This window comes from Tasmannia lanceolata, unplaced genomic scaffold (assembly GCF_043159265.1).
Source record: "Tasmannia lanceolata isolate RefF3 unplaced genomic scaffold, GAP_Taslan_0.1 ptg000011l, whole genome shotgun sequence".
In the NCBI taxonomy this organism is placed as follows: domain Eukaryota; kingdom Viridiplantae; phylum Streptophyta; class Magnoliopsida; order Canellales; family Winteraceae; genus Tasmannia; species Tasmannia lanceolata.
The window spans coordinates 5,343,896-5,369,926 of NW_027518688.1; the positions used below are offsets into that span (position 1 = coordinate 5,343,896).

At 38.0% G+C, this 26,031-nt stretch overlaps 1 protein-coding gene across 4 annotated transcripts in view; it reads left to right on the plus strand.

Moving 5' to 3' along the window:
• Positions 1–26,031, plus strand: part of LOC143886382 (transmembrane/coiled-coil protein (DUF726)) — a 58,315-nt gene that overhangs the window by 22,288 nt on the left and 9,996 nt on the right. Inside the window, exons 6-12 of one of the 4 annotated variants that reach the window (XR_013253762.1) lie at positions 4,391–4,488; positions 4,867–4,958; positions 22,096–22,166; positions 22,260–22,395; positions 22,953–23,012; positions 23,089–23,191; positions 23,280–23,345. Coding sequence is in view for 2 of the 4 variants with exons in the window: in XM_077390330.1 (XP_077246445.1) it covers positions 4,391–4,488; positions 4,867–4,958; positions 22,096–22,166; positions 22,260–22,395; positions 22,953–23,012; positions 23,109–23,191; positions 23,277–23,353 (617 nt within the window). In the remaining 2 variants the exon portion in view is untranslated. Of the gene's footprint in view, positions 1–4,390; positions 4,489–4,866; positions 4,959–22,095; positions 22,167–22,259; positions 22,396–22,952; positions 23,013–23,088; positions 23,192–23,276; positions 23,354–26,031 lie in introns of those variants that run through there. The other 3 variants (XR_013253761.1, XM_077390331.1, XM_077390330.1) reach the window with 3 other exon arrangements.

Genomic DNA, 26,031 nt, shown 5'->3' on the forward strand with positions numbered 1-26,031 from the left:
GGAGAGAAATATTTTGCACGTTTTCATTGGGTTGATACAGGATAATGTAAATGATAAATTTCATTTCGAGGAAAATTTTGTTCTTGTTAGCAGACCAATTTTTGTGAATTCTCGAATTAATTTTTGGTTGTTATGTTCCAATTCAGTAGAGGTTTTGACTTTTATGCCCGCCCCTTCGCCGTTGACCCTGCAATACTTCTTGCACTCGACAAAATAAATGAATTATTTATTAATGGGGAGCAGCAATGATTACACTCTTGTTGGAGTCGAAATTTTACAAAGAGGGCATAATAGTAAAATCCCTTATTAAAATGAGAAGAGAGAGAAAAGGAGTGGTTATACATCATGTTATGCCTTAAAGTAAAAAGGATAAACATAGAAGTTAAAATAAAAAGGAGCCCACGACTAAAGGAAAAGAAATCCCTAAGTTTTAGGGAGCAAAATAACTTTCGCAAAAGGAAGAGATGAGTAATCCACTTTTTAAAAAGGAGAGAGTTACGTTAACTCCCCACAAAAGAGGAAGTGGAGATCGTGAAGTTCAGAGATAAGGGGTGATATGGCAATTGCCTAACTACTTCAAGAGAATTCTATAAATAGAGGGAAGATCCTTCAGCAAAGGATAGGATCTTTTGGGGAGAAAAAGCTACACGAAAGGAGAAACAGAAGAAAGAGAAGAGAGAAAGGTGAAAAGATTTGGCTAACAATTTCTTTTTTCCTCTTTCTTTTGCAGTCTTTTGGGGAGAAAATCCTATGCGAAAGGAGAAACAGAAGAAAGAGAAGAGAGAAAGGTGAGAAAAGATTTGGCTAACAATTTCTTTTTTTTTTCTTTCTTTCTTTTGCAGATTTTCTTTGGGGAAGAAGACCTTTCTCTTTCATGAGAATGATGAAGAAATCCCTTTAGAATCTCTCCCAGAGACTTTCTAAAGGTCCCTTTAGGATCTCTTCCTAGAGACTTTCTAAAGAGAGAAGACCTTTCTTTTGTGAGAGAAAAATGATAAAGATAAAGGGAGAAGACCTTTCTCTTCCAGGAGAAAGATGATAAAGACGGCGGTTTCCCCACAAAAGATAAAGACGGCGGTTTCCCAAAACGAAAGAAGACTTTTCTCCTTCGAGAGAAAGAAGAAAATCCGTTTAAAATATCTTTCCAGAGACTCTCTAAAGGTCCATTTAGGATCTCTTTCCAGAGACTCCCTAAAGTGAGAAGACCTTTCTCCTCCAGGAGAATGATGATAAAGATGACAGCTCCCCAAAGGGAAGATGAAGAAAGTTTGAAAAGATGAAGAAAGTCCTCAGGACACCGAAATTCCATTCGAAAGGATTTGTTGACAAAAATCAGATCTTTCTGTAGGATAATTAACTAAAAGTTGTATTTAGATAGGGAACCTCTTGATGGATAATCAGAGGTATTTTCTTTCTTCAAGAAATGTAATCAACGGCCAATAAAGCCGGAAGTGTACGATCCCTACCAAAATTATTAAAACCTCTTGTCGCAAGAGGGAAATTTGATCCCAATGCATTTTATGTGTGTGATTCTCATTTTCATGCATGTGAAATTTGTTGCGAACAACTCTTTTGCATTAGTCAATAAGCTTGCGAGAGATGCCGTGTTTAAGGAGGTATTGGCTTTGTTTGATTGTCTCCCTCCTTGAGCATTCCCCTGTTGTTTCTTTAAATTCATGTTGTTGTTTCTTTATATTCATGTTCTTTGTATTTCTTTCTTTCTTCTTCTTCATCATATCATGTACTGACCATCTCGGTCTTACTTTTTCTAATAAAGTTTGGCTACCATATTCAAAAAAATAAAAAAAATAAAAAGCCACCTCGCATGTCCCCTCATCCACCTATTGCTCAGTGACGGAGAACTTGAAGATGCATTGTTGAGTAATAATCTTCATATCCACATCCTTCTAGATCAGCCCAGAGGATATGGCCATGGGTGAGTAGTTGTCAGCCCCATGTTGTCCATCATTGCTTCAGAGATGAGACTCTTTTTTTTTTTTTTTTTTTATATAAGAGATCAGACTCTTTTGATTCCCTGAATCGATGATGGGACCCACCAGGCATTGCTTCACTTGGATCTGCACATAGAAAAGCTCCTTACATTCGTCTTGAATTGATGGTGCTTTGGTAGATCTGGCCATGGGTGCCAATTTCTCGTCTGCTGCAAGTAACTCTGGTAATTCTTCAGCTTCGACAGCATGTAGGGTTGCTTTGGATATTACCTCCATGTCCGTGTTTTGGCATCTCTTCGGTTGTGACTTGGACTGTAGTTTCCAACAGCATGTAGAGTTGCTTTGGATATTACCTCCATGTCCGTGTTTCGGCATCTCTTCGGTTGTAGCTTGGACTGTAGTTTCCAACACTCTTCAATCGTATGTCCAGTCTGTTTCCATTGATCACAATACGCCTTACAATTTGTGTTGGTGTATTTGGTCAGCTTTGGTTCATACATAGATTGCTTTCATCCGGCCATCGTTCTTCTTGCCCCTATGATCTTGATTGTCGATCACCATGGCTTTGATGCTGACCTCCTTGATGTTGTCGATGGGGAGGAGATTCAACTCTTCTCTGATGTACTCATGTTGTCTGCCTAGGAACTTCATAAAGGTACCCCCATTCCTCTAATGAGATCCCAAGCACTATAGCTTGTTTGTGGAATTCTGTAGTACACTCCTATACCGTCAGTTCGAATTGTTGTCGTAGGTACTGCCAGCGTAGCTATCGTTCCTTCTCGTATCCAAAAGGGTAGAAGTGCTTATGAATCATCACATGCACCTCCCTCCATGTCACGTCTGCCAATGCCCTTTTCCCGGCATAGGAATTCCACCATGTGAGGGTGTGGCTAGTCAGTTTCAGTTAGGCGAAGTCCACCTTCTAGTTGTATGTGTACTAGTAAATCGAGATAGCTTGTAGAGTTAATCGTCCAACTTTTCCTCATTTACTTTGCCATCTTACAATGGCATTTCAATCCTTGCCTCTACCTTCAAGTGCTAGACTGGTGTACTCTCACTGGAGCCAGATGTTTGCTGTGCCCGATCATTTGAGTGTCTGATGAACCAATTTAGGATGGTTATCTTTAAATACTTACCCTGAGATCAGAACAAATTCGCAGATGCACTCTCAACCTTGGCTTCCTTGATAGTGATCATGTGGGAAGGGGAGTTTAAGCCCATTGCCATAGGGTGTAGAGCCATCCTACATATGTTTGCAATACTTAAATCCTAGGCAGAGCTTTCAGCGGAGAGCCATGGTATCATGACATTCTAGAATTGATTGACAATCGTAATTACGAGTAGGAAGCTTCTGTAAAAGAAGGGAAGTGTTACAACGTCTAGCCTACCATATGTTGCGCGGGAAAGCTATATAGAATATCATTAAAATTATATGCAAATAGTTTTCAAAGGTATCCAAAGAGGACCTAAAGTTAAAGATGAAAATGAAAACCCCAAAATTGAGACAAAATTAAACATTTAAAATCTTTAAAACAGAAGTCTTTAAATAGAAAACTTTATAGCTCAACTTCAAAAGACAAAACAAATGACTTGTTAATCTCAGGAGCATACAATATAGTTTCCCTTGCAACTAGTTTTCTATAGGGTCATCCTTATGCGGTATTTCTACTCAATGGATGATAGCTGCATTGTCATGATTACATGATCCTGTAGCAACTGCTAATAGTGAGTAGAATTCAATTGCTAATACTAGGTCATGTAATATCGTTACCAGTTTCACAAGGAGATTAGTATGCAGAAATTTCTAGTTCCACAGCAATTCAGAATCCACTTTGTGATGCTTTTTTTCTCGTCAGTTTTTACTTTTTACAGGTCCGTCAATATTTCCTTGACGTTAAACTTTTCATATGGTATCCTTGGGGAGCTTGGTTCTTTAATTGTGTATGGTGGAAATAGCCTGAAATAGTTTTTCCATGATAGATCTACAAGCCAAACAACTTTTTCATTCATAGAAACTTGAAAACACGGTCATTTCCCTCTAAAGAAGATCTTATTTTCCTAATTGATTTTTGAAATGGAATCAATTAGGAAAATAAGATCTCCTTTAGAGGGAAATGACTGTTTTTTCAAGTTGATGCCAGCATCTATCTTGATTTTTTAACTTGTAATCAACTGTATTAGGGTGATGTGATAATACTATGTTTCTGTTCCAAAAATAAAATAAAATGCAAACATATACATACATAAATTATATCACCACTTAAAGCTTGGATTATATGCCTCTTTCATTTTTTCTACAGGTTTGTCTTGTCTATCAAATTTAACCGTGCTAATCCTTTGGTCGTAGTGGTGTGTAACTCAATTTAACTGCATTGTTTCCCATATATTGAGATCAATTTTGTTGATCTTATTACTAAGACTTTACTTTTGAAATTCAGCTGCCGGAGCTGGACTTTCAGGGACTAAAATGGCTCGTAGAATCGGAGGCATTGATGAATTTGAGTTCATTGCCATTGGAGAAAATCATAACCAAGGCGTGAGTTTCCTCCATTTATTGTTTTATTTGCTTTGCTAAAGAATAATGTGTTTTTAATATTACGTAAGTCAGATGGTTATGTACACCCAGTAAGTCACCAAAGCCATGGATCGTGACCTTTGTAAACCAGCACCGGATTTTCTAGCCACTTTCGTGGAAAGCCATTTCCTGCCTGGCTTTTGCATGTGATGACAGCCATGCCAGATGAATTAAATGACTAAGACAAAATCTGCCAAAAAGTCACCATTTGCGGCTGTCATCACATGCAAAAGCCGGGCGCGAAATGTCTTTCCACGAAAGTAGCGAGCAACTCCCAACCAGCACATAACCTTTTAATACTCTCACCTATTGCAATCAATGAATATTCTATTATACCAGCGTCTAGCAGTTGGCATCTCAGTCTCTGGGTTGGTTTTTGAGGAGGAAGATTTTGTGAGACCTTGGGAAGGACAAGAGTCTAACTTGGAGAGGTATACCACATTATGTTACCATCTTGTTTATATTGGAAACTTCAAATGTTTATGATGATTTTCTCCAGCTGTCTCCTGTTGTATAATTTTCATCTTTATTTGTTTCATGTATTTAGCATACATTAGTAATTAACTTTTTTGCATTAAGCATTTGTATTTTAATAATATGCTGTTTTTTTTACTACGGTCTTATCTCATTTCGTCTTCATTATGTCAGTTTTGTGTCTGGATAGAAACATTATGTGAAAGCTAACTATTTCCTCCGGTTTCTGTATCCCTGCTTTTTCATCAGTTGCACATCGGCTGAGCTAAGTACGATTGTCATTCTACTTTTAACACATGATAGTTATTGGTTTTTAAATCTAGTGGAGAGAGTGATGTAGATTTTTTTAAAAATTTCTGTGGCTAAAATAGCTTGTAAGGCAAATCAAATAATGGGCATAGGAATGTACAAAATGAGATGGCCTAATCTAGCTGAGCAAGCTTTCCAACAAGGATTCAAACATCAGTTTCAGTCCGGACTTCGGTCTCCACCGAAGTGGAAGCAGTTTGTGGAAGCTTATGGAAGCCCATGGAAATCTTGTAAATACCATAGATGTTTATGGGAACGATGGAAATTTAAAATACATCTTCAGGAAATACTAGAACAGGCACAAATACACACTTAGAAACCTTCACATACGCAAGACAGCCATCAATATTGTTTAACAAGATTGAACACCTAGTAAAATTCGTTGCCACACATATCTGAAACCGAAACAGCAAGGCTCATTTTAACCATAGTTATTTTACGTGTTTTGATTGTTGATGATCATACCATTTCTTTTATTTTTCAAGCTCATTCAACTAGGATGTTAATAGCTATAAAAAAAATCTATGATCCAACTGGCACTTTGAAATTATTGCAACACACGTGTCCTGCCTTGTCCGACACGACACGCTTGTCCACACGCGTCGACAGTCCTTTGGACACTTTAAGATATTGCTAGAAGTGTTAGACATAATGTGGGCGTGCAGGCATGTTTTTGTACCGTGTCAAGTGTGAAATTCAGTTTTATTATTGAATATTCTGTTTACCTTTTTTAATATTATGTCTTCTTTTATTATAAACTCTTCTTTGAGCTCTTCTTTAACTAATATTTGCTGCTATATCCCCTCCCATAAACCTAAAACCCTAAACACACTCTTATTTCAATACTATATTCATGGTATCATATTGGTCTCCCTTTTCTCACTGTATACTGGGGACAGAAGAGATCTAGATTAAATTGATAAATGCGTTGTTATTTGATTATCTCATATTTGTTTTAGATTATACTTAATTGATTCTTTGCTTTTTGAAAATGAGTAATTGATTGATTCTAAAATTTATTAGTTTTTAAATGAATATCATACATATCTTGTTATAAATTATGATAGTAATCAATAATTTTATATGTATGTACAGGTCACCATTTTTAGATTTTTAGATGTTGCCATGTCAGACAACTTGTATCCGTGTCGAAACTCAACACACGAATCCGTATCTACATATAATGATTATATATACTTTGTATTTTAGCTGTTTCCCCATTTCTACATTTTTGGGGTTTGCCGTGTCTGACTCTCCATGTCCATGTCGACGCGCAACACTCGTGTCCGTGTCCACAAATCATAGAAAAAATGCTTATATCTATGTTGTGTTCTATGTATACATGTAATGTGTCCAACATTTTAATCATTTTTTTTGTATTCTTATTTGGTATTTATAGTACATATCTATGCTCTGTATAAGCATAGATCCCCAAGAGGACCATTTTCTTGAAGACTGCTCTATTCATTTTTTTCTCTTAAAACTGTAATTTTATTTTTATTTTTATTTTTGAGGTATTTATTTATTTCTTTTAAAAAATAGCTGTTTTTGTTTGATGGTAATTATGGAATATGTATATATCTGTTATTTTTCCCTCTTACTATTTTGTCTTTTATCTCCAATTGTTTTTTTAGAAGGGTAGTTTAATCTTTCTCATTATGTAACCCTAGTTATATATATATATATATATATATATATATATATATATATATATATAGCTGTTTTTGTTTGATGATAATTACGGAATATCTATATATCTGTTATTTTTCCCTCTTACTATTTTGTCTATTATCTCCAGTTGTTTTTGTTAGAAGGGTATTTTAATCTTTCTCATTATGTAACCCTAGTTATATATATATATATATATATATATATATATATATATATATATATATATATATATTTTGAATGGTAGCCAAATTTTGAATGGTAGCCAAAAATTATATTAAAAAGAAAAACTGAGATGGTCGAAGTACAAAGAATTTAGAAGAATATAAAGAGCACATGGCTCAATCATAAATACAAAAATCAAGGTGGAAGGGCATCAAACAAGGCCAATGCTTCTTTAGAGATTCCTTCTCTAGCTAGCTTATCCGCCTTTGAATTAGCGGATTGACGAACATGATGGAACACTACAGGAGAACATCCAATTTTATCGAGCATCTCGTCAAAGAATCTACCAAATCTCCACGGGTGGTGTTGCGAATCTGTAACGACCCGAATTTTTACTGCACGGATCACTACGGGCAGCAAAACATATTTATTCCTGTAATTACGCAGCGGAAGGTTACAGTACATCCTGAATTTACAAAAATCCCAAGTATGACATATTTAAAATCTTTTTACATCTGAGGAGCTTGACTAGGTTCTTCATTTCCGTATTTCCTCAAGTGGCTTTTACACCTCATAACTAAGGTTCCTCATTGACAAATACTCTCGCATCCAAATTTTCAAATCCTGGTGGGAAAAAGTGGGTTAGGAGAGCAGGTATATAGAAGCTTCGACAAGTGGCTGAAATCATTAATAAGAGACAGTTCTATAAAAATATGCAGTATTTTGTCTAGAACATAATGAGTCAAAACTAATTCTAACAGTATATTTGGTAGAAACAATCAAACCAGATAGTGAAAAAAACAAACCAATTAAAAGCCAATAGTTTCCAACAGTTTCTATTTCCTAAGTTTCCTGTAACGATCAGCCTCCTCAACGTATTGTCTGCTTTGGCCTTTGCCCGCTTCCGCTTTTGGGTAAGTCGACGGCTCTGAGGTACAAACACGTCACACGAGAGATAGACTGTCGCACATTTACTTCTTCCATTTCTTTATTTTCTCATTTTCGTTCAAACTTTTCGCGCATATGAAATCCAATATTTCGTTTCATTTTTCAAGAACATTTCATCTTTTTGAATCAAACTTGATTTTACCAGAATCAAACAGTAAAACAGATAAGAAATATCAAAACAACATATAATCATATTCCCATCACTTTCATTGAGAAAAGATACAAGTCGAGTCTAGCTATCACCTGCCTTATCAAACCTGTGAAGTGGGAAATTGAAGATGCTTGACCTTGAAGATGACAATGATCAGAAAGAAGTGGGAATTTGAAGATGGCTGACCTTGAAGATAACAACGATCAGGGAAAGAAATGAGGGAAATAGTAACATGTGAATAGTTTTTATGCGTAATAACTGTTATTTTTACCCGGTATTACAGAATCCCTTATCCATCGATTGACATTAAGTGTATATATATATATATATATATATATATATATATATATATATATATATATTACTCTAGATGGTCGTAGTACAAAGAATTTAGAAGAATATAAAGAGCACATGGCTCAATCATAAATACAAAAATCAAAGCGGAAGGGCATCAAACAAGGCCAATGCTTCTTTAGAGATTCCTTCTCTAGCTAGCTTATCCGCCACTGAATTAGCGGATCGACGAACATGATGGAACACTATAGGAGAAGATCCAATTCTATCAAGCATCTCGTCAAAGAAACTACCAAATCTCCACGGGTGGTGTTGCGAATCTCTTATATATATATATATATATCAATATTCTGTGAGTTGTTAGATTTCAACTCTCACTTTTCTCCATCTCTCTTTCTCATATCTCTCTCACTTTTCTCTTTCTCCATCGTTAACATGGTATTAGAGCTTTAGGGAAAAGGATTCTCCGTTTTCTTGTTCACTTCTTCTTCACTTTTTCTCAAGAGTAGAAAGGAAAAGAGGGAAAATGGCCTAACCCTAGGGGAACCAGCCGAGCGCCCCTAGGGTCAGGTAGCCGCCCGTCGGATTTAGTTTGTTTAGTTCATCATAGGAACAATGTTAATAGTAACATGTGGGTTTAGTATGTTTTGTTGCTTAAAATAGTTCTAGTTCTGCTAGAGCTAGAAGCCTAGAACTCTTTTAGGGAAGTAAGGGAAGGTTATATGACTAGCTTTGTTTGGGGTATTTATTTATTGAAATAAAGTAGAAGTTTAGGGTTCTGTTTTTTGGAGAAACATCTTCAGGTTTTGTCGAGTAGTTGCTACAAGAACATATTTTTTGGATTTTTTCTTGGAAAGAAATTCCACTTTTGAGAGCTTAGCTTTAGATTTGGGCAAAATTTCTTTGGATTTTGATCTACATTTGTAATCAACCTAGATCTAATTTCTTTTCCTATAGTTCTTTATAATTCTGGTTTATGATCGAAGGAAAGGTCAATTATAAAATTTGTTATAGATATACTGAATTGCCAATCCAACCATCATACTTGATTGTGCATCCCGATTTTTTCCAGTCGAACTCTTCAATCAGAAGTGCATTATTTTCAACTTCTCTAGGTATTATATTCCTCATGTAAGGTAACTTGGGATCTTTAGTCTTTACCCTAGTTACTCATTGATTTAATCATTGAACAAAAAGGACTTTACAAGGTTAAATGCAAGTGCATTACCATAAGAAAAGTCTTGCAATATTGTTTAGAATATCCTTACTTTCAGGATTGGTTAAGTGTTGCTTGTTTTAGATTTCCTTTATGCTTTCCATAACAATGAAATCATCCATAGATATTCTCCCATTTTTCTTTAGCCGCATGTGCATACTCTTTGAGCTCTCTATATTAGTTCTAAACCTGGCCTCTCAAAAGTCATGCATGGCATCATATTTCCTTTCCTTTTTCTTATTTCCAATCCTCTAAGAGCACCTTGAATTTGTCAACCAAATTATCAGAAAATATCATGCATTCCATTTCATTACTCTTTGTTCAAGAAATTTGATGTTTCACCCAGAAAACTCCTCTCATTTATTTCTGTTGAGAAAAAGGAATGGAGAAAATGAATGAGTTGGAGAGACATCTTCCCCTCACCATCATATTTATATAATGAAGCAGGTACAATGACTATAGTGCCCTCAGGCTTACTACGTACATCTAACACTCCCCTCTAGCTGGAATGTAAAATATTATACATTCCTAGCTTGTTACAAATGTCATTGAGTTTAGCTTTGCTTAAGGGCTTGGTAAACACATCTGCTAGCTGATCTCCAGATCGAGTGAAGGCAACTTGAACTTCGCCCCTTTGTATCCTCTGGCGAATGAAATGACAATCCACATCGTTATGCTTAGTCCTCTCATGAAACACTGGATTGGTAGTAATGTAAATGGCAGCTTTACTATCATAATAAAGTTGTGATGGCGATGACGATGGAAATCCAATCTCATTTAGGAGAGGTCGTAGCCAAAGAAGCTCTCCACTCGTGTGTGACATAGCTCGATACTCTGCTTCTGCTCTAGACTTAGAAACCAGATCCTGCTTTTTAGTTCGTCATGATATATGGTTGCCCCCAACAAATGTACATCAGCCTGTGGTGGATCTCCTATCTACTGGAGATCCTGCCCAATCTGCATTACAAAATCCTTCCTCTCGAGTATGTCCATGTTTCTTGAACAGGAGACCTTTCTCTGGTGCCCCCTTTAGATAACAAAGGATCTGAACTACTGCTGCCCAGTGAGATGTGCGTTGTGCACTCATAAACTAACTAACCACCCTAACTACATACGAAATGTCTGGGCGAGTAACAGTGAGGTAGATAAGCTTCCCTACTAGTCGGCGATATCTACCAGGATCATCCATCAAGTCCCCTTCTTCGGCCATGAGTTTAGTGTTAGGGTCCATAGGTACAGTAGCTGGTCTCATCCCTGTGGAACCAATCTCCTCCAATAAATCTAGGACAAATTTCTTCTGTGAGAGAGATAAACTAGTACCAGAGTATGCAACCTCAATCCCCAGGAAATATCGAAGGCGTCCAAGATCCTTTGTAGCAAATTCTTTCTGAAGGAACACTTTCAACCTCTGTATGCCAGTAGAATCACTCCCTGTAATGATGATATCGTCTACATAAACAATGAGTAGAACATGTCCTCCAGAAATACAACCGAACACCGAGTGATCCACATCACACTGTCACATACCAAATCTCATAATCGCATCACTGAAGCGCCCAAACCATTTTTTTTGGGATTGTTTTAGTCCATACAAGGACTTATGAAGTCTGCAGGCTGAGGAGGGCATCTCCCCCCTGAGCAACATACCCAGGGGGTTGCTCCATATAAACCTCCTCAGTCAAGTGCCTATGAGGGAAAGCATTCTTGACATCTAGCTGATATAGGGGCCAGCCTCGATTGGCAGGGAGGGAGCTAAAAACTCTGACAGACAGAACTTTGGCCACTGGGGAGGTCTCTGTGTACTCCAGTCCATATGTCTGTGTGTAGCCCTTAGCAACAATGCGCTCCTTCAGTTGCTCAGTGGTCCCATTTGGCAAGTGTTTTATTGTAAATACCCAGTGACAACCAACGGCTTGACCTCCAGAAGGAAGAGCAAGCAAATGCTGCAAATCCCAGGTATAATTAGTCTGAAGACAAGTGCCTACTGGACATTCCTGGGTAAAGAGATAGAAGACAAGGAAGAGACAAAACTGTGAAAACAGAAGGTGAGATGCTGATAAGAAACAACATAGGAAATAGGATGAACAATCTGAAGAGATCTCGTACGAGTTGCAATAGGGGAATCAACTGAAGTAGTAGGATTAGAAACAATAGGTACCTGAGAGGTAGCAACTGGGATATCTGTACGGGAGGAAATCTGCTTGGGCACGATATCAATTGCCGTCTGTTTCGCTCGACAAATGTAGACCTTAATAATAGGTTGTGAAGGACACGGTGCTTCTGTCGGTGGAGGACGGAGGACTGGGGTGATCAACAGGATCTGGAAGGACAGGTATGGGAAGAGGAATCGGCGGCTCTGAAATGACAGAAGTATCCCCTGGAGATGAAAGAAAGAATGGCTCCGATTTGAAGTTGACATCAATTGATACAAACATCCATCGCAACCGTGGACTATAGCAACGCTAGCTTTTTTGGGTACGAGATTATCCAAAAAATACACACTTTTCTGCCTTTGGATCCAATTTATCAATATATGGAGTGAGATTATGAACAATACAGACACATCCGAACACTTGTAGACTCAGAGAAAATGGCTCACCCGTAGAGCCATCCAGAACGGATGATGGAAGACGGTTAGCCAAGAATCGGGCAGTGAGTACGGCATCACTCCAATAAGATTTAAGAATGCGCATCTGAAACAACATAGAACGAGTGATGTCAAGAAGGTATCACATCTTGCGCTCAGCCACACCATTTTGCTGTGACATATGTGGGCAGGAAGACTGTGCACAATACCACGATTGGAATAGAAGTCCTTGAAGTCAGTAGAGAAGTATTCCCAAGCGTTGTCAGTGCGCAAACATTTGATAGTACACATGTATTGGTTAGCGATTTCAGTATAAAATGTACGAAAAACACGAACAACCCTGAGAGCGATCCTTAGCAAATATAACCAAGTAACATGAGAATAATCATCCACAAACATAATAAAATATCTGTAACCAGAATATGACATAATCCGTGAAGGACCCCACACATCTAAATGTACTAAATCAAAATGACTCATAACACGACTAACAACTCTAGAGGGTAAAGACACACAACGATGCTTCTTGAGACGGCATTCCAAGAAGCAACTTCCTTAGGTATGGGATGGTCCCCTATTGATGAATCAAATCACTCGAAAGAAAGTAATTTCACCGCTCCGTGGGCCGGCTCTATTCTATTCCGCAAAACTCGTAATCAAGAGACTGAATAGTAGAAGACACAGCGGATGATTGGCGAAGTTTCTACAGAGAAGGGTGGCCTAAGCAACAATGCCACAATTAAGATCAGTAGAACTGTGCAAAATATGATGAGGCGAGCTACTGTCCAGTTGGTAGAGTCCATCGTGCTCACTATCCGAGCCAATCGTCCTCCTAGTCGAGAGATCTTGAAGGACACAATAAGATGGAAAGAATGAGACGGGGCAGTTTTGTAAGCCCAAGGGCTCCTCATACTTTCACCCATGTTTTGATGTTAATAAACGCAAATTGATTAGATTTAAAGGACTAATAAGTTGCCTTAAGTGTTGTGTTGAGACAGGAAAAGACTAGCATATTACATAACACAACACAATGCATGACTTGGAGATCCATGTGGATATTACATGTCAATCTTGATGGGAGCAAGCTCAAAAGGACATTTGATGGATGAACCTACAAGATGGAGTAAAGATTTGAAGATCTCAACCAAGTCAAGCACTGAACGGAGCTCATTGAAGATCATGTTCAAGATAAGACTCAAGAGATGCAAAATCCGATCATAGGTTGTATCTCTAACACTCTTGATGTTTTCTTTATCAAGGCATACTCTCTTGGACCCCCTAAAATTATGTTTCTAATGTCCAAGAGAGAACCCAAAAGGATTGCAAAAGAAACACTGAAAATCAACTAGAAAACACAATTTTTGCATCTTCGGCATAAAGTCACGGGTTTGCTCCCTGTTGACAAGTGTTCGAATCCCGCCCCCGACTTACCTGATACACGTGGTGAGTGGGTCGTTGCGTGTATCCGTAGGGACTAGTCCTACTCCCGAAGGGGGTGGGGACATCCTACGTCATCAAAAAAAAAACACAATTTTTGCAATCGGCGGTCGACCGACCCCATCACCCCTGTCGACCGGCCATTTTAAAGTGGTGAAAGTGAAACTGGTCAGAAACCATTTGGCGGGCGACTGTCCCCCACACGGGCGACACCTCGATCGACCGAGATAGTTTGAAATTCGGTTTTAAAATCTGACCAGTGCATGGCCCGCGGGCGACCGCCACACCCTCGGTCGACCGCGACCACGCGAAAATAGATAAGTGGGGCTTCGCGTGCTGTTTTCAAAATGACACAGTTTTTACCCTTTCGCCCTCCGACGGCTATATTCTTTCATGGCTATAAAAAGGAGATCCTAGCTTCCATTTTAACTCGATGAAATCATTTTTTAAATAGCCAATCATTTTTTAAATAGCCTAACACCCACTAATCTATTTGGTTTTCATTTTTGGGTCTTCAAACCTCTCACCAAACACTTGTGCCTTGATCTTGATTACATCCAAAGTGTTGGACTTAGAATTTCCTTGTATATATTTGAGAGAGCTTGCACTGAGCTTTGATTGTCTTATTTGCCTATTTAGAGGAGAGAGCTCAAATTTCTTTTATTATTCATTGTACTTGCGAAGAGGAGCTTTTCCCTTTGAGGCGGTTTGCAAAGAGGGATCACTACCTTGGAGGCGGTTTTGCGAAAAAGGATTGTTCCTTAGAGGTGGTTTGTACTAAGGAGGTTTGTCCCTTGAAGGAGTCAAGTTGTAAAGCCCGGAGATTCGGAGTGCGGAATCTCAAATAGTGAAAGAAAATCCCAAGGAAAGATCATGTACTTGGGTAGTGGAGTAGGTCCGGTTCTGACCGAACTAATGTACATGATTGCGTCTGTTGGACCCAAAATATTACAAAAAGGACATAATAGTAAAATTCCTTATTAAAATAAGGAAAATAAAAAGGAAATAAAAAGGAAAAGAGTGGTTACGCGTTACGTTATGCTATCCCTAAAATAAAGGAATATAAAAAAAAAACACTACTTTGAAAAGGAGAAAATTCCTAAATCCACTAAAGTTGAAACTTTCGCGAGAATCACCCTCGCTAAAAAAGAGGTTACGTAGCTTCCCATAAAATAGAGAAGTTGAAATCATGAAACTAAAAGATATGGGTGAGGTGGCATTCACAACGACTCCAAAAAGAGAAAGTGGAGATCGTGAAATTGAGGATAAGGGATGAGTTAGCAGTAACCAATTAGTATAAGGAATCTTTATAAATAGAAGAAAGGTCCTTTTGAAAAGGGATCCTGATCTGATCCAATCCTGGCGTGAAAAAGCTACGCAAAAGAGTTCGGATCTTTGCGAAAGAAAAGCGACGCGAAGAAAAGAAGGAGAAGAAAGAAAGGTGAGAAGAGATCACTCGCTAACAGGATTTTCCTTTTTTTTTCTCTTTGTAGGCTTCTCCCAAAAGGTTCCAGAAAGGAGACCAAGAAGAAGACCTTTTTCCTTTGGGAGAAAGAAGAAAATCCCTATAGAGAATCTCTCTCTAAAAGTCCCTTTAGGATCTCTTTCCAGAGACTCCCTAAAGGGAGAAGACCTTTTTCTTCTAGGAGAAAGATGATAAAGACAGCGGTTTTCCCCAAAAGATAAAGACGACGGCCCCCCCAAAAGAAAGAAAACCTTTCTCCTTCGGGAGAGAAGAAAATCCCTTTAGAATCTCTTTCCAAAGACTCTCTAGAGGTCCCTTTAGGATCTCTTCTTAGACACTCCCTAAAGGGAGAAGGCCTTTCTCTTTCGGGAGAAAGATGATAAAGACGGTGGTTTCCCCAGGAGATAAAGACGGCCGTTCCCTAAGAAGAAAGAAGACTTTTCTCCTTCGGGAGAAAGAAGAAAATTCCTTTAGAATCTCTTTCCAGAGACTCTCTAAAGGTCCCTTTAGGATCTCTTCTTAGAGACTCCCTAAAGGGAGAAGACCTTTATCTTCCGAGAGAAAGATGATAAAGACGGCGGTTCCCTTAGAAGAAAGAAGACCTTTCTCCTTCGGGAGAAAGAAGAAAATCCCTTTAGAATCTCTTTCCAGAGACTCTCTAAAGGTCCCTTTAGGATCTATTCTTAGAGACTCCCTAAAGGGAGAAGACCTTTTTCTTCCGAGAGAAAGATGATAAAGACGGCGGTTTCCCTCTCAAAAAAGATAAAGACGGCGGTACCCCCAGAAGAAAGAAGACCTTTCTCCTTCGGGAGAAAGAAAGAAGAAAATCCCTTTAGGATATCTTTCTAGAGACTCTCTAAAGGGAGAAGACTTTTCTCCTCTAGGAGAAGGATGATAAAGATGACGGCTCCCGAAAGGAAAGATGGAGAAAGTTTAGGGAATTGAAGAAAGTTACCAGGACAAAGAAACTCCACCAGAAAAGATCTGTTAATAAAAAATTAGATCTTTCTAGCGGATAATTAACAAAAGTTGTATTTAGATAAGGAACCTCTTGATGGATAATCAGAGGTGTTTTCTTCTTCAAGAAATGTAATTAACGGCCAATAGAGCCGGAAGTGTACGATCCCAACCAAAATTAATATAACCTCTTTTCGTAAGAGGAAAATTTGATCCCAATTTATTTTGTGTGTGATTCTCTTTTTCATGCATGTGAAATTTGTTGCGAACAACGTCGTCTCCTATCTTTTTCCTCCTTCATGTGGTGATTGGTAATATCTAAACCTTTCATTTATGTTTATGCTTAATTAAACAAGGGTTAGATCTATAAATGTTAAATTGGTAAAATTAGTTTTAATATTACATTTGATTAAGTTAAAATTTTTAATTACCCAATTCACCCCCCTCGTGTTGTCTATTGGGATTTCAAGTTTAAATGTTTTGTAATCAGACTAATAGAAATTAGATTAAAAGGAGATTTAGGAACACACAAAACATAAGATAAAGTAAGTCCAGAATGGGGTGAGAGAGTACTACTACCAATACCCGAGATAGGGTTGGACGTCCCATCAGCTAAAGTGACCGAGTGGAAATCAGAGGGAAAATGGCAAAAAGTAATGAGAGAAGAGGAATTACCAATGAGATGGTTGGAAGCCCTAGAATCAGATGGAACAGATAAAGACTCCTTTTATTTTATGCCGGAGAACTATCTGGCTGGGCAAAACCCGTAATGGCTGGACGGCTGCTCAAACGAAGATGTTGAAACCCATCATTATCGGCTCGTGAAATGGTAAGGGTATCAGTTTGAGGTGCAGTAGCCGAATCAGATGGAACAGATAAAGACTCCTTTTATTTTATTGAAATTTTATGTTACAGAATAAACCTAAATTAATACTGAATTAAACGATAAACATAGCTAAATCCACTGAAGTACTACAAAGAGGAATACGATGAATTGTATCAATATCCGTATTATTTTGTATATTGTATATATATGAAGTTAAGGATCGTTTTCTTGATTATCAGGTAGACTAGAAGCAGTAATGTGTGCCAAGCGAGGCGGTCGAAACTCGGCTACATGCTGAAAACAAATATCAATATGGTGGCCCTCTCACTAGCAATGAGTACAAAAGGAGCGACCAGGTCCGCCACCAAGATGACCACCACCACGGCCATGTCTGCGGCCAAAGGAGGCACCATCACGGCTCAAACGACTACTGCTGTCATAGGTTGCTAGAGCCGAGCCATCAACAGAAACAACTGCCGAAGAGTCACCAGGAGAGCACTGTTGAACATGGGAATAGACCTCTGTGAGTGAAGGAATGGATCCAGATCCAATAATCTGCTAAGGAAGATGGGTGTATTCAGGACCCAAACTCTTAAGATAATGAACTACATGCATCTGGTCCCTCTGGCGAACAACAACAGTAAGAGGGAGAAGTAGAAAACCTGTAAAGGGGAGAAGCCAATCAATCTTTAATCAATCTTTATTCATCCAAAGTTTTTTTCAATAGAGCTGTAAATTGGCCTATAAATAGGCTTTTAAGAATCCCTAGAAGACAAAGCTTCCTAATTCTAAATAACATGGAAAATAAAATCCTGGAAACTAAAATAACATGCAAATAAATATCTAGAAGTCCTATTGGGCAAATATGCCTCTTATTGGGCCTACAATCTGCATCATTCTCCCTCGCTTGAAAAGAACTCGTCCTCGAGTTCTAGTTCGCCTGGATCAAAGATGTAGATGATCAACTGAAGAAGCACAAGTCGCAATCCGTCGGAAGCGTGCTGGATGTCTAAAGTGAAGTATCAAGAAGAATTTTCATATCATATAACAATAAAGCACAATCCCATATATCAATAAATTCAAATAATGATTTGAGTGGGGGACTTTGGAACCCAAATTACTTTGGTTCCGACCAAGTTTGTTTGCAGGAGTATCTTTTCTAATCCAAACAAACTTGTTTGATTTCACAAATCTAAGCTTACACCTAGATTTGTGATGCCCTAATCTACCACAATATGAACATGAATGAGCATGGGTAGATGAGGGGCAAATAGAACCATGAGAATACATATGATGACAAACATGTTTGTCATTTTCTTCTTGTATTCTTTGGTTATTTATAGAGAGTTCTTTATTGACTAATTTAATCTTATTCAATAGATTTTCTAAGCAATTTATTTGTTGAGATAAATTAGCTTTTAATTTTTCTTCATTTCACAGACATGTTTATATTTTTCATTTAATTCCATGTTTGTGTTTTCAAGGCTTTTATTTTCTATTTCAAAGGCACTACATCTTTTAATTAATTCATCATTTTTATTTATCAAAATTTTGCTCAATTGACTTAATTTTTTATTACTTTTCAAACTTTTATTTACTTCCGATTTCAAATTGTCAATTTGATTTTTCAAATCGGAGATTGAATGTTTGAAAGAAGTTTCATTTGCAAAAGATTTTTGTGAAATATCTTTTTGTTCAAAAATTTTATCGTTTGAAAAGAGAACTATTTTTCTCAAAAATATCTTCTAGAGTTGTCCAAATATCTTTTGCATTATACATTTAGAAATTTTCTCAAAAATGTTTGGAGTTAAACCGCAACATAATAAGATCATTGCCTTCGAATTCAAGGAAAATTGTTTTAAATCATTTTTAGAACATTTCCTTGAAATAGAAAATCCCCTTTCAATGACATCTAACATGTCAAAGTCTATGAATTTGAGATAGGCTAGCATTTTAATTTTCCAAGCTCTAAAATTTGTTCCATCGAAAAATGGAGGAATAACAGCGGATTTGCCTAGCTCAAAATCCATTTGGATTGTCACGGATCTCTCTTGTAGATTTTTGAATTTAAAAATCTCTTTAAGAGCCTAAGCTTTGATACCAAATGAAGTGTAGGTGTGACAATCCGAGAGGGGGGGTGAATTGGTTAATTAAAAATTTTAGGCTTAATTGGTGGATTATTAAAGTTAATTTATTAATTAAGCACTAATTAATCTAACCCTTGTTTAAAAGATCAATATAATGAAAGCTAGGGTTTAGATATTACTTTAAGCCTATTTGCCCTAACCCTTGTTCAACAAAACATAAATATAAGAAAATGTTAGAGTTTACCAATCACCACAATGTGCAAAGGAAAGGAGGAGAGAAAGCATCCACGAGGCACACGATTTATAGTGGTTCGGTCTATCACAAGACCTACTCCACTCTTCCAAGTTTATCTCCTTGGGCGCTCCACTAAAACAATGAGATTCTTCAATAGGGCGAATCTCCAAGCCTTACACCCAACTCCTCCAATCTCCAAAGGGGACAAACCCTTTCTGCACGAAGTTTTGCGAGGAGACACTCCCTCTTACAACGTCTTCTCCTTTCTTAACGGGTTGAAGAGTAGACCCTCACAATGTCTTCACCTTTCTTAACGGGCCGAAGAGTAGACCCTCAAATACAATGAAAAAAATAATAGAACTTTCTTGCCTCTTGATAGGCGGATTACAACTCTTTCGCTCACAGTCACTCCAAGGAAGATAAAATGTAAAGCGAAGTCTTGTTTATAGAATTTCATTACATATTTAGAGCATTGCTCAGCCTGTCCTAAAATTTCTGATATCAGTGATGATTTTTCCTCCAATATCAAACTACGATGGAAATAGCATATTTAAAAACCTATTCCGAAAGATATCCTTGTTTCTTTTTCCTCCAGATTAGGAGTTTGAGAAACCCCAGCAACCTGTTTCCATAGCTTGTAAAATTAAAACATGACCCTATATTTAGTCAGAGAGAACTAACCCCTATCCTTAAATATAATTCAATTAAGAAATAAAACATTTTAAGCTCATTGTTTCACCTAATCATGGTTTGAAGCGTATGTTTCGAGCAAAGAGAACTAACCCATACCCTTAAATATAAATTCAATTATGGAATAAAATAATATTTTAACTATGATTTGTGGACACGGACACGTGTATCGCATGTCGACACTGACACGGAATGTCGGACACGGCAAACCCCCAAAATTTAGAAATGGGGACACGGCTAAAATAGAAAGTATATATGATCATAATTTGTCGATATTGATTAGTTTCGACTTGGATATGAGTTGTCTGACATGGCAACATCTAAAAATCTAGAAGTGGTGACACAAACTTATTGATTATTGCACAAATACGTCCCAACACACCCACATTAACTCTAACACTCCTAGCATTGCATTTAAAAGTGTCCAAAGGAATGTCGACACGTGTGGACATGTGTGTCGTGTCGGACATGGCACGACACGTGTGTCGGCAATAAATTCAAAGTGTCGGCTAAATCATAGCATCTTAACCACACCGTTTCTCCTAAACTTGGATCGAAGCATATGTTTCGAGCTATGATTCGTGGACATGGACACGAGTGTCGCGTGTCGACACAGACATGGAGTGTCGGACACGGCAAACCCTCAAACTTTAGAAACGGGGACACGGTTAAAATGGAAAGTATATGTAATCATAATTTGTGGATATGCACTTGTGTGTCCAGTTTCGACATGGATACGAGTTGTCCAAATGAGGTAAACCCAATATTCAATAAAAAAACAGAATGCCACACTTGTCACGATACAAAAACATATCCACACATCCACATTAAGTCTAACACTTCCAGCAATACAAGTAAAAGTGTCCAAAGGAGTGTCGACACGCGTGTCGTGTCGGACACGGCAGGACACGTGAGTTGGCAATAAATTCGAAGTGTAAGCCAAATCATAGGTTTTGAGCAAAATTCTTACGTTCTCAGAAAACAGTCATACGTTTAATTTTATCTCTTTTACATACAATTGTACGATTAGGTTCAATTGGCATAATTTAAATCATAATTTGTACGAATTTAAGAACTATAATCCAAAGGACATGCATTATCCCCACTTCTTCGTCATCTAAATAAGTTTTGATGAAACTATTTGGCTTATCACTATATTGGAATTCTTTTAGGGAAGCAATGGAGTGATAATGCCCACCTCCTCATCATCTAAATAAGCATGGACAGGCATTATCCCCATCTCCTTGTCTAAATTGGGCTTATCACTCAAAATTGGGCATTATCACTCCATTGGGCAATAAGATCTAAGTACCAAATTAGTTGTGACAGGCATTATCCCCACCTCCTTGTCTAAATTGGGCTTATCGCTCAAAATTGGGCATTATCACTCCATTGCGCAATAGGATCTAAGTACCAAATAAGCTGTGATAGGTGATAAATTCCATTGGAAATATTTTATACTTTTCCATGCTGTTGTTTCTGCTTAATCTGATTTTTAAATGGAGAGATTTGTCTTCATTCTATACTTTCATCAAATGATTATCACCTTAGGGGCCGTTTGGATATGCGGATTTTAGAATTTTGGATTTCTCAAAATCATAGATGGGAGACGATAGAAGGAGACCAGCCGACAGTCGTCGTTTTCTGAATTCTCGCCCTTCTTTCCATCAGCAAGAGAGTACGAGATCATCCCATGTTTCCAGGTTTTAGAAGTCTCGGGATGCGGGAGAGATTTCTAAAACTTGGATTTCTTACTAAAAATCTAAGATTCTAAAGAGAAGCGAAACAGATGGTCTCCTTCTTCTCTGGTCTTCCATCCAGGATTTTGAGGAAATCCAAGATTCTTAAATCTGCGTATCCAAACAGCCCCTAAGTATTGAACATTTGTTTTTCCACAATTTGCATGCAACCATGTGTCTTAAATCAAGAAACAGGAGCTTTATAGTTGCAACATATGCTTTTTGCTCGTTTTCAATATATATATATATATATATATATATATATATATATTCTTTTTCCTGTCATTTTGTACTTCCGATAATTTTTAGCAAGTCCTTAGGTATGCCCTGCAATGGGAGTCCAAGAATTTGATGGCAGTGAGCAACGCAATCCGGGACTGGCTGACTTCAAGTAATTGGCTTGGACTTCATAATTGCTACTATTTATTCATTAGGACTCTGCTACAATTTCTTGTGACGTTGAGAGTACTCATTCCGGTTGCAGAAATTACAATGGAGTTGATGAAGCAAGGTGCCATGATGACTGTACTAAGCTCACTCTTAGCAGCATTGGCCTGGCCTGCTACATTACTTGCGGCAACTGATTTCATAGACAGCAAATGGGCAATTGCCGTCGACAGGTATTTTTCACACTTGGCTGGAAAAAGAAATAGAACTTTATGGTTCACCAGTGATTGCTATATTAAATGTTGAGTTGGGTGTATTGAATTAAACCTGGTTGGAGTCCGAAATATTGCGTGCGACCCGGATGCCCGGCCTGTTTTTAAGTGATTTTGCCCCGATAAGAATAAGTGATGGCCCGCTTTATATAAAGGGGTTTTAGTGCTTATTTTCTTGTCTTGTCTTTGAGATGAGGGTTGAGAGCTCAAAAAGGGTGAAAAAGGGTGTGCTAGGGTTTCTTGGCGGGTTTGGTGTGAGATACTGTTTTTCTCTTGTAATCTCCAGTTCTTATAGTGAATTTTTCTTGTTGCCTCTGACGTGGATGTAGGCTTTCCCGAACCATGTATATCTTTGTGTCTTTGTGCGTTGCTTGTGTTTGGTTCTTTCATTTTGCTTTGCCATTGAAATCGGGACTCTATAGAGGGGTTTTTCACAAAATTAAAATCTCAGCAGGAGTGTTTTGTTAGATGGGTCATTATGCTAGATTTTGCAACTAATTTAATTTGGCATTATTCAGATCTGACAAAGCAGGGCAGCTCCTGGCTGAAGTATTATTGAAGGGATTGCAGGGAAACAGGCATGCCAATTAATGAACTCATTTTGTTTCCTTATGAACCATTTGAATCACATGAATTGATGGAATCATTTTCTAGGTTTTCTATGAATCTTTTAGGCCTGTGACCCTCGTTGGCTTTTCATTGGGAGCACGGGTGATATTCAAATGTCTGCAGCATCTAGCTGAAACAGGAGATAATGGTAGTTTATTCTAATCATGTTGTAACATAGTTGTATTTAGGCCGAATTGATCAGCCTTCCTGATGGATTCTACTCATTTTGGCAGCAGGGATTGTAGAAAGGGTGGTTCTCCTTGGAGCACCAATTTCAGTCAAAGACGAACTTTGGGAGACTGCTAGAAAGGTATTCATTATCTGAGATATGTATTATTTTCTTGATGATATTCACATGGAAGCAAAAGATTTGTTGAATTATCTCTTTTGCCACTCTTAATTGCTTTGCATCGCATTGGTTAGATTGTCAGTGCATATACATATGAGCATTTTGTTAGAATCATCCGTTTTTTAGTAGTATGTGTGTGCATGTGTGCTTGCAGGCCTGCATGAAGTCACATTATTCTCATTTATTCAGATTGTTGGATAAATATACTAGTTGAGTAAATGCCATGACGAATCTAAACCTTATGCAACATATAGTTTTGATAATCTTTTTGTGAGCTTCCAATTGTTTGAGAGAATCATAGACTTTGTTGTCATTCTTTACATCACATCATATGGTTTCTCTTCTTTTGCTATATAAAGGAGACTTTAATTTAAAAATACTCATGTTAGAGTCTCAGAAACTTATGTTTGTGTCCCTGATGGGGGACCATCCACGACAAGAGGGAGAAGACAAAGCAAAGAGCATTCATATGGGGACCACATGAAGCATGGGTCCACTTCTAGGCTAGGAATTGATGTCGCTAGGTTGGGGTTGGGGGGCGGAGGCACTTTGCGGCAAGGTTTGGTTTTATGTGTTTGTTTTTTAATTTTTTCAAGCGTTCACGTCTTTTTTATTTTTCCAAATGTTGAAGTTAGAATCTCTTGGTTATCAAGTTAAAAGTCAATTTCCCAATTAGTTGGCATAAGTTTAGACAGTCAAGTCTAGTCTTCTGTTAGAGTTAGATAATGAGAATGAAAGAGTTGGAGCCTTGCTTCCCCTTACTATGATATTTATATTATAAAGACAAGTACAATGACTATATTGCCCTCAGGCTTATTACATATATCTAACACTCCCCCTTAAGTTGGAATGTAGATATTATACATTCCTAGCACGCCAGCCAGGGTGAGCCTGTGCATCTTGGACATTCCTGGGCAAAGAGAAACAAGACAAGGAAGAGACAAAACTTCGAAAACAAGGGGTGAGATGCTCATAAGAAACAACTGAAGAAATAAGATGAGAAGTCTAATGAGATCTCGTACGAGATGCAATAGGTGAATCAATTGAAGTAACAGGACTAGAAACAACGGGTACCTGAGTGGCAGCAGCCGGGATCTCTGCCTGGGAGGAAACCTGCTCAGGCCTGACATTAGATGCTATCTCTTTTGCTCGTCGTCGGTAGACCTTAGTAACAGGCGGTGGGTGATGATCAACATGATTGACGTGATCCGACCGTTGGATCATCTTTTTCTTTATTCGATTTTTATTTATGTTGGACATTATTATATTGGACTTTGGTTTATTTTAGCCTATATGTGGGGGTTGTCCACATAATTTAGGGCCCACTCATACACATGCACCACTCATCATTCACCTGTTATTTCTGTTATTGCCCTCACTTATTTGTTTACACTCTTTGCAGCTTGGGGGCGAAGTGGTCCTTTCACATTTAATTAAGTCACTTAAGTGACTAACAGGCTATTGGTGACACAAGAGGGCCCACCACACCTCACAACTAATATAAGGGAGAAAGGGGAGAGAAAAAAAAACTAGATTTGGAATCGTTTGTGAAAACCCAACAAAGGAGCCGCAGCCTCCCCTCTCACAGACGTCATGAGCGTTCTTCCTTCCCTCCAAACGAGGTAGTCTCTCTCTATCCCTACATCTTTCTACCCTATCTCTCTATACTCCACCCTCTCATCTCTCAGTTCTCTCTCTCTCTAACCTATTTCTCTCTCTTCGTATCTCCATGTCCCTCTCTTGTTTCTCCCTCTTTCTCAGTCTCTCCCTACGTCTTTTCTCTCTCTTTCTCACTTGCAATCTCTCTTCTCTCTCTTTCTCGCACTCTCTCTTTCTCTTCCCTCTTGGTCTCTCTATTTCCCCCTGTATTTCACACACTTTCTTGATTCTTATCTCGTTACCTTCCTCTTCTTGATTTCCTTCTCTTATTCTCTTCTCTCATACTCATTCCATCCCTTACTTGGAGGCACACTGCTGTCCGGAATTTCGGAATGCGACCACGGGCTTCTCCCCCATTCTCTTGGTCTCTTTGCTAGCAAGATTCGAAGTGAAAGAACTGCTTTTTTCCTTGATTTCAGCCCTTTTAGGACCCCTTTCACCTTTGGAAACCCATAGGAACTTTACCTGTTACACTAGCATATTTTGAGCCTTTTGTCATTTTCTAATAAATTTTTGGGCCGTAGATCTTTCTTTTATGCTGTAGACAGCAATGAATCAACGAATAAAGTCAGTTATTTGAGCCTTAAAATCCTATCTTTGAGTCATTTATTTGATATGTTCAATAATTGCTTGAAGTAGAAGTATTTATCATTGATGGTCCATTGCTTATAGTTCATTTCATGCTTTATTTATGCTGAAATTTACCATTAAATGTTTCTCTATTTGTTTATGGGTTATGGATGGTTGTATGGATATGAAGATTTGGTCCCATTGAGCTCCTAAAATCCTAGTAGTCATTCGCGAGCCTCCGGGTTTGCACCAAAGTGGTATCAGAGCACAGGGCTCAAGTTTGTCAATGTTAGCACACCAAGTGTTCGTTGAAAGTCCTGAAAGAAATCTTCTTTAATTTCGAGTCCTAGTTAGCTTGTCTAGTGCACACCAAGTGTTAGGTTAAATTCCTGTTAGATTCTAGATTAGTC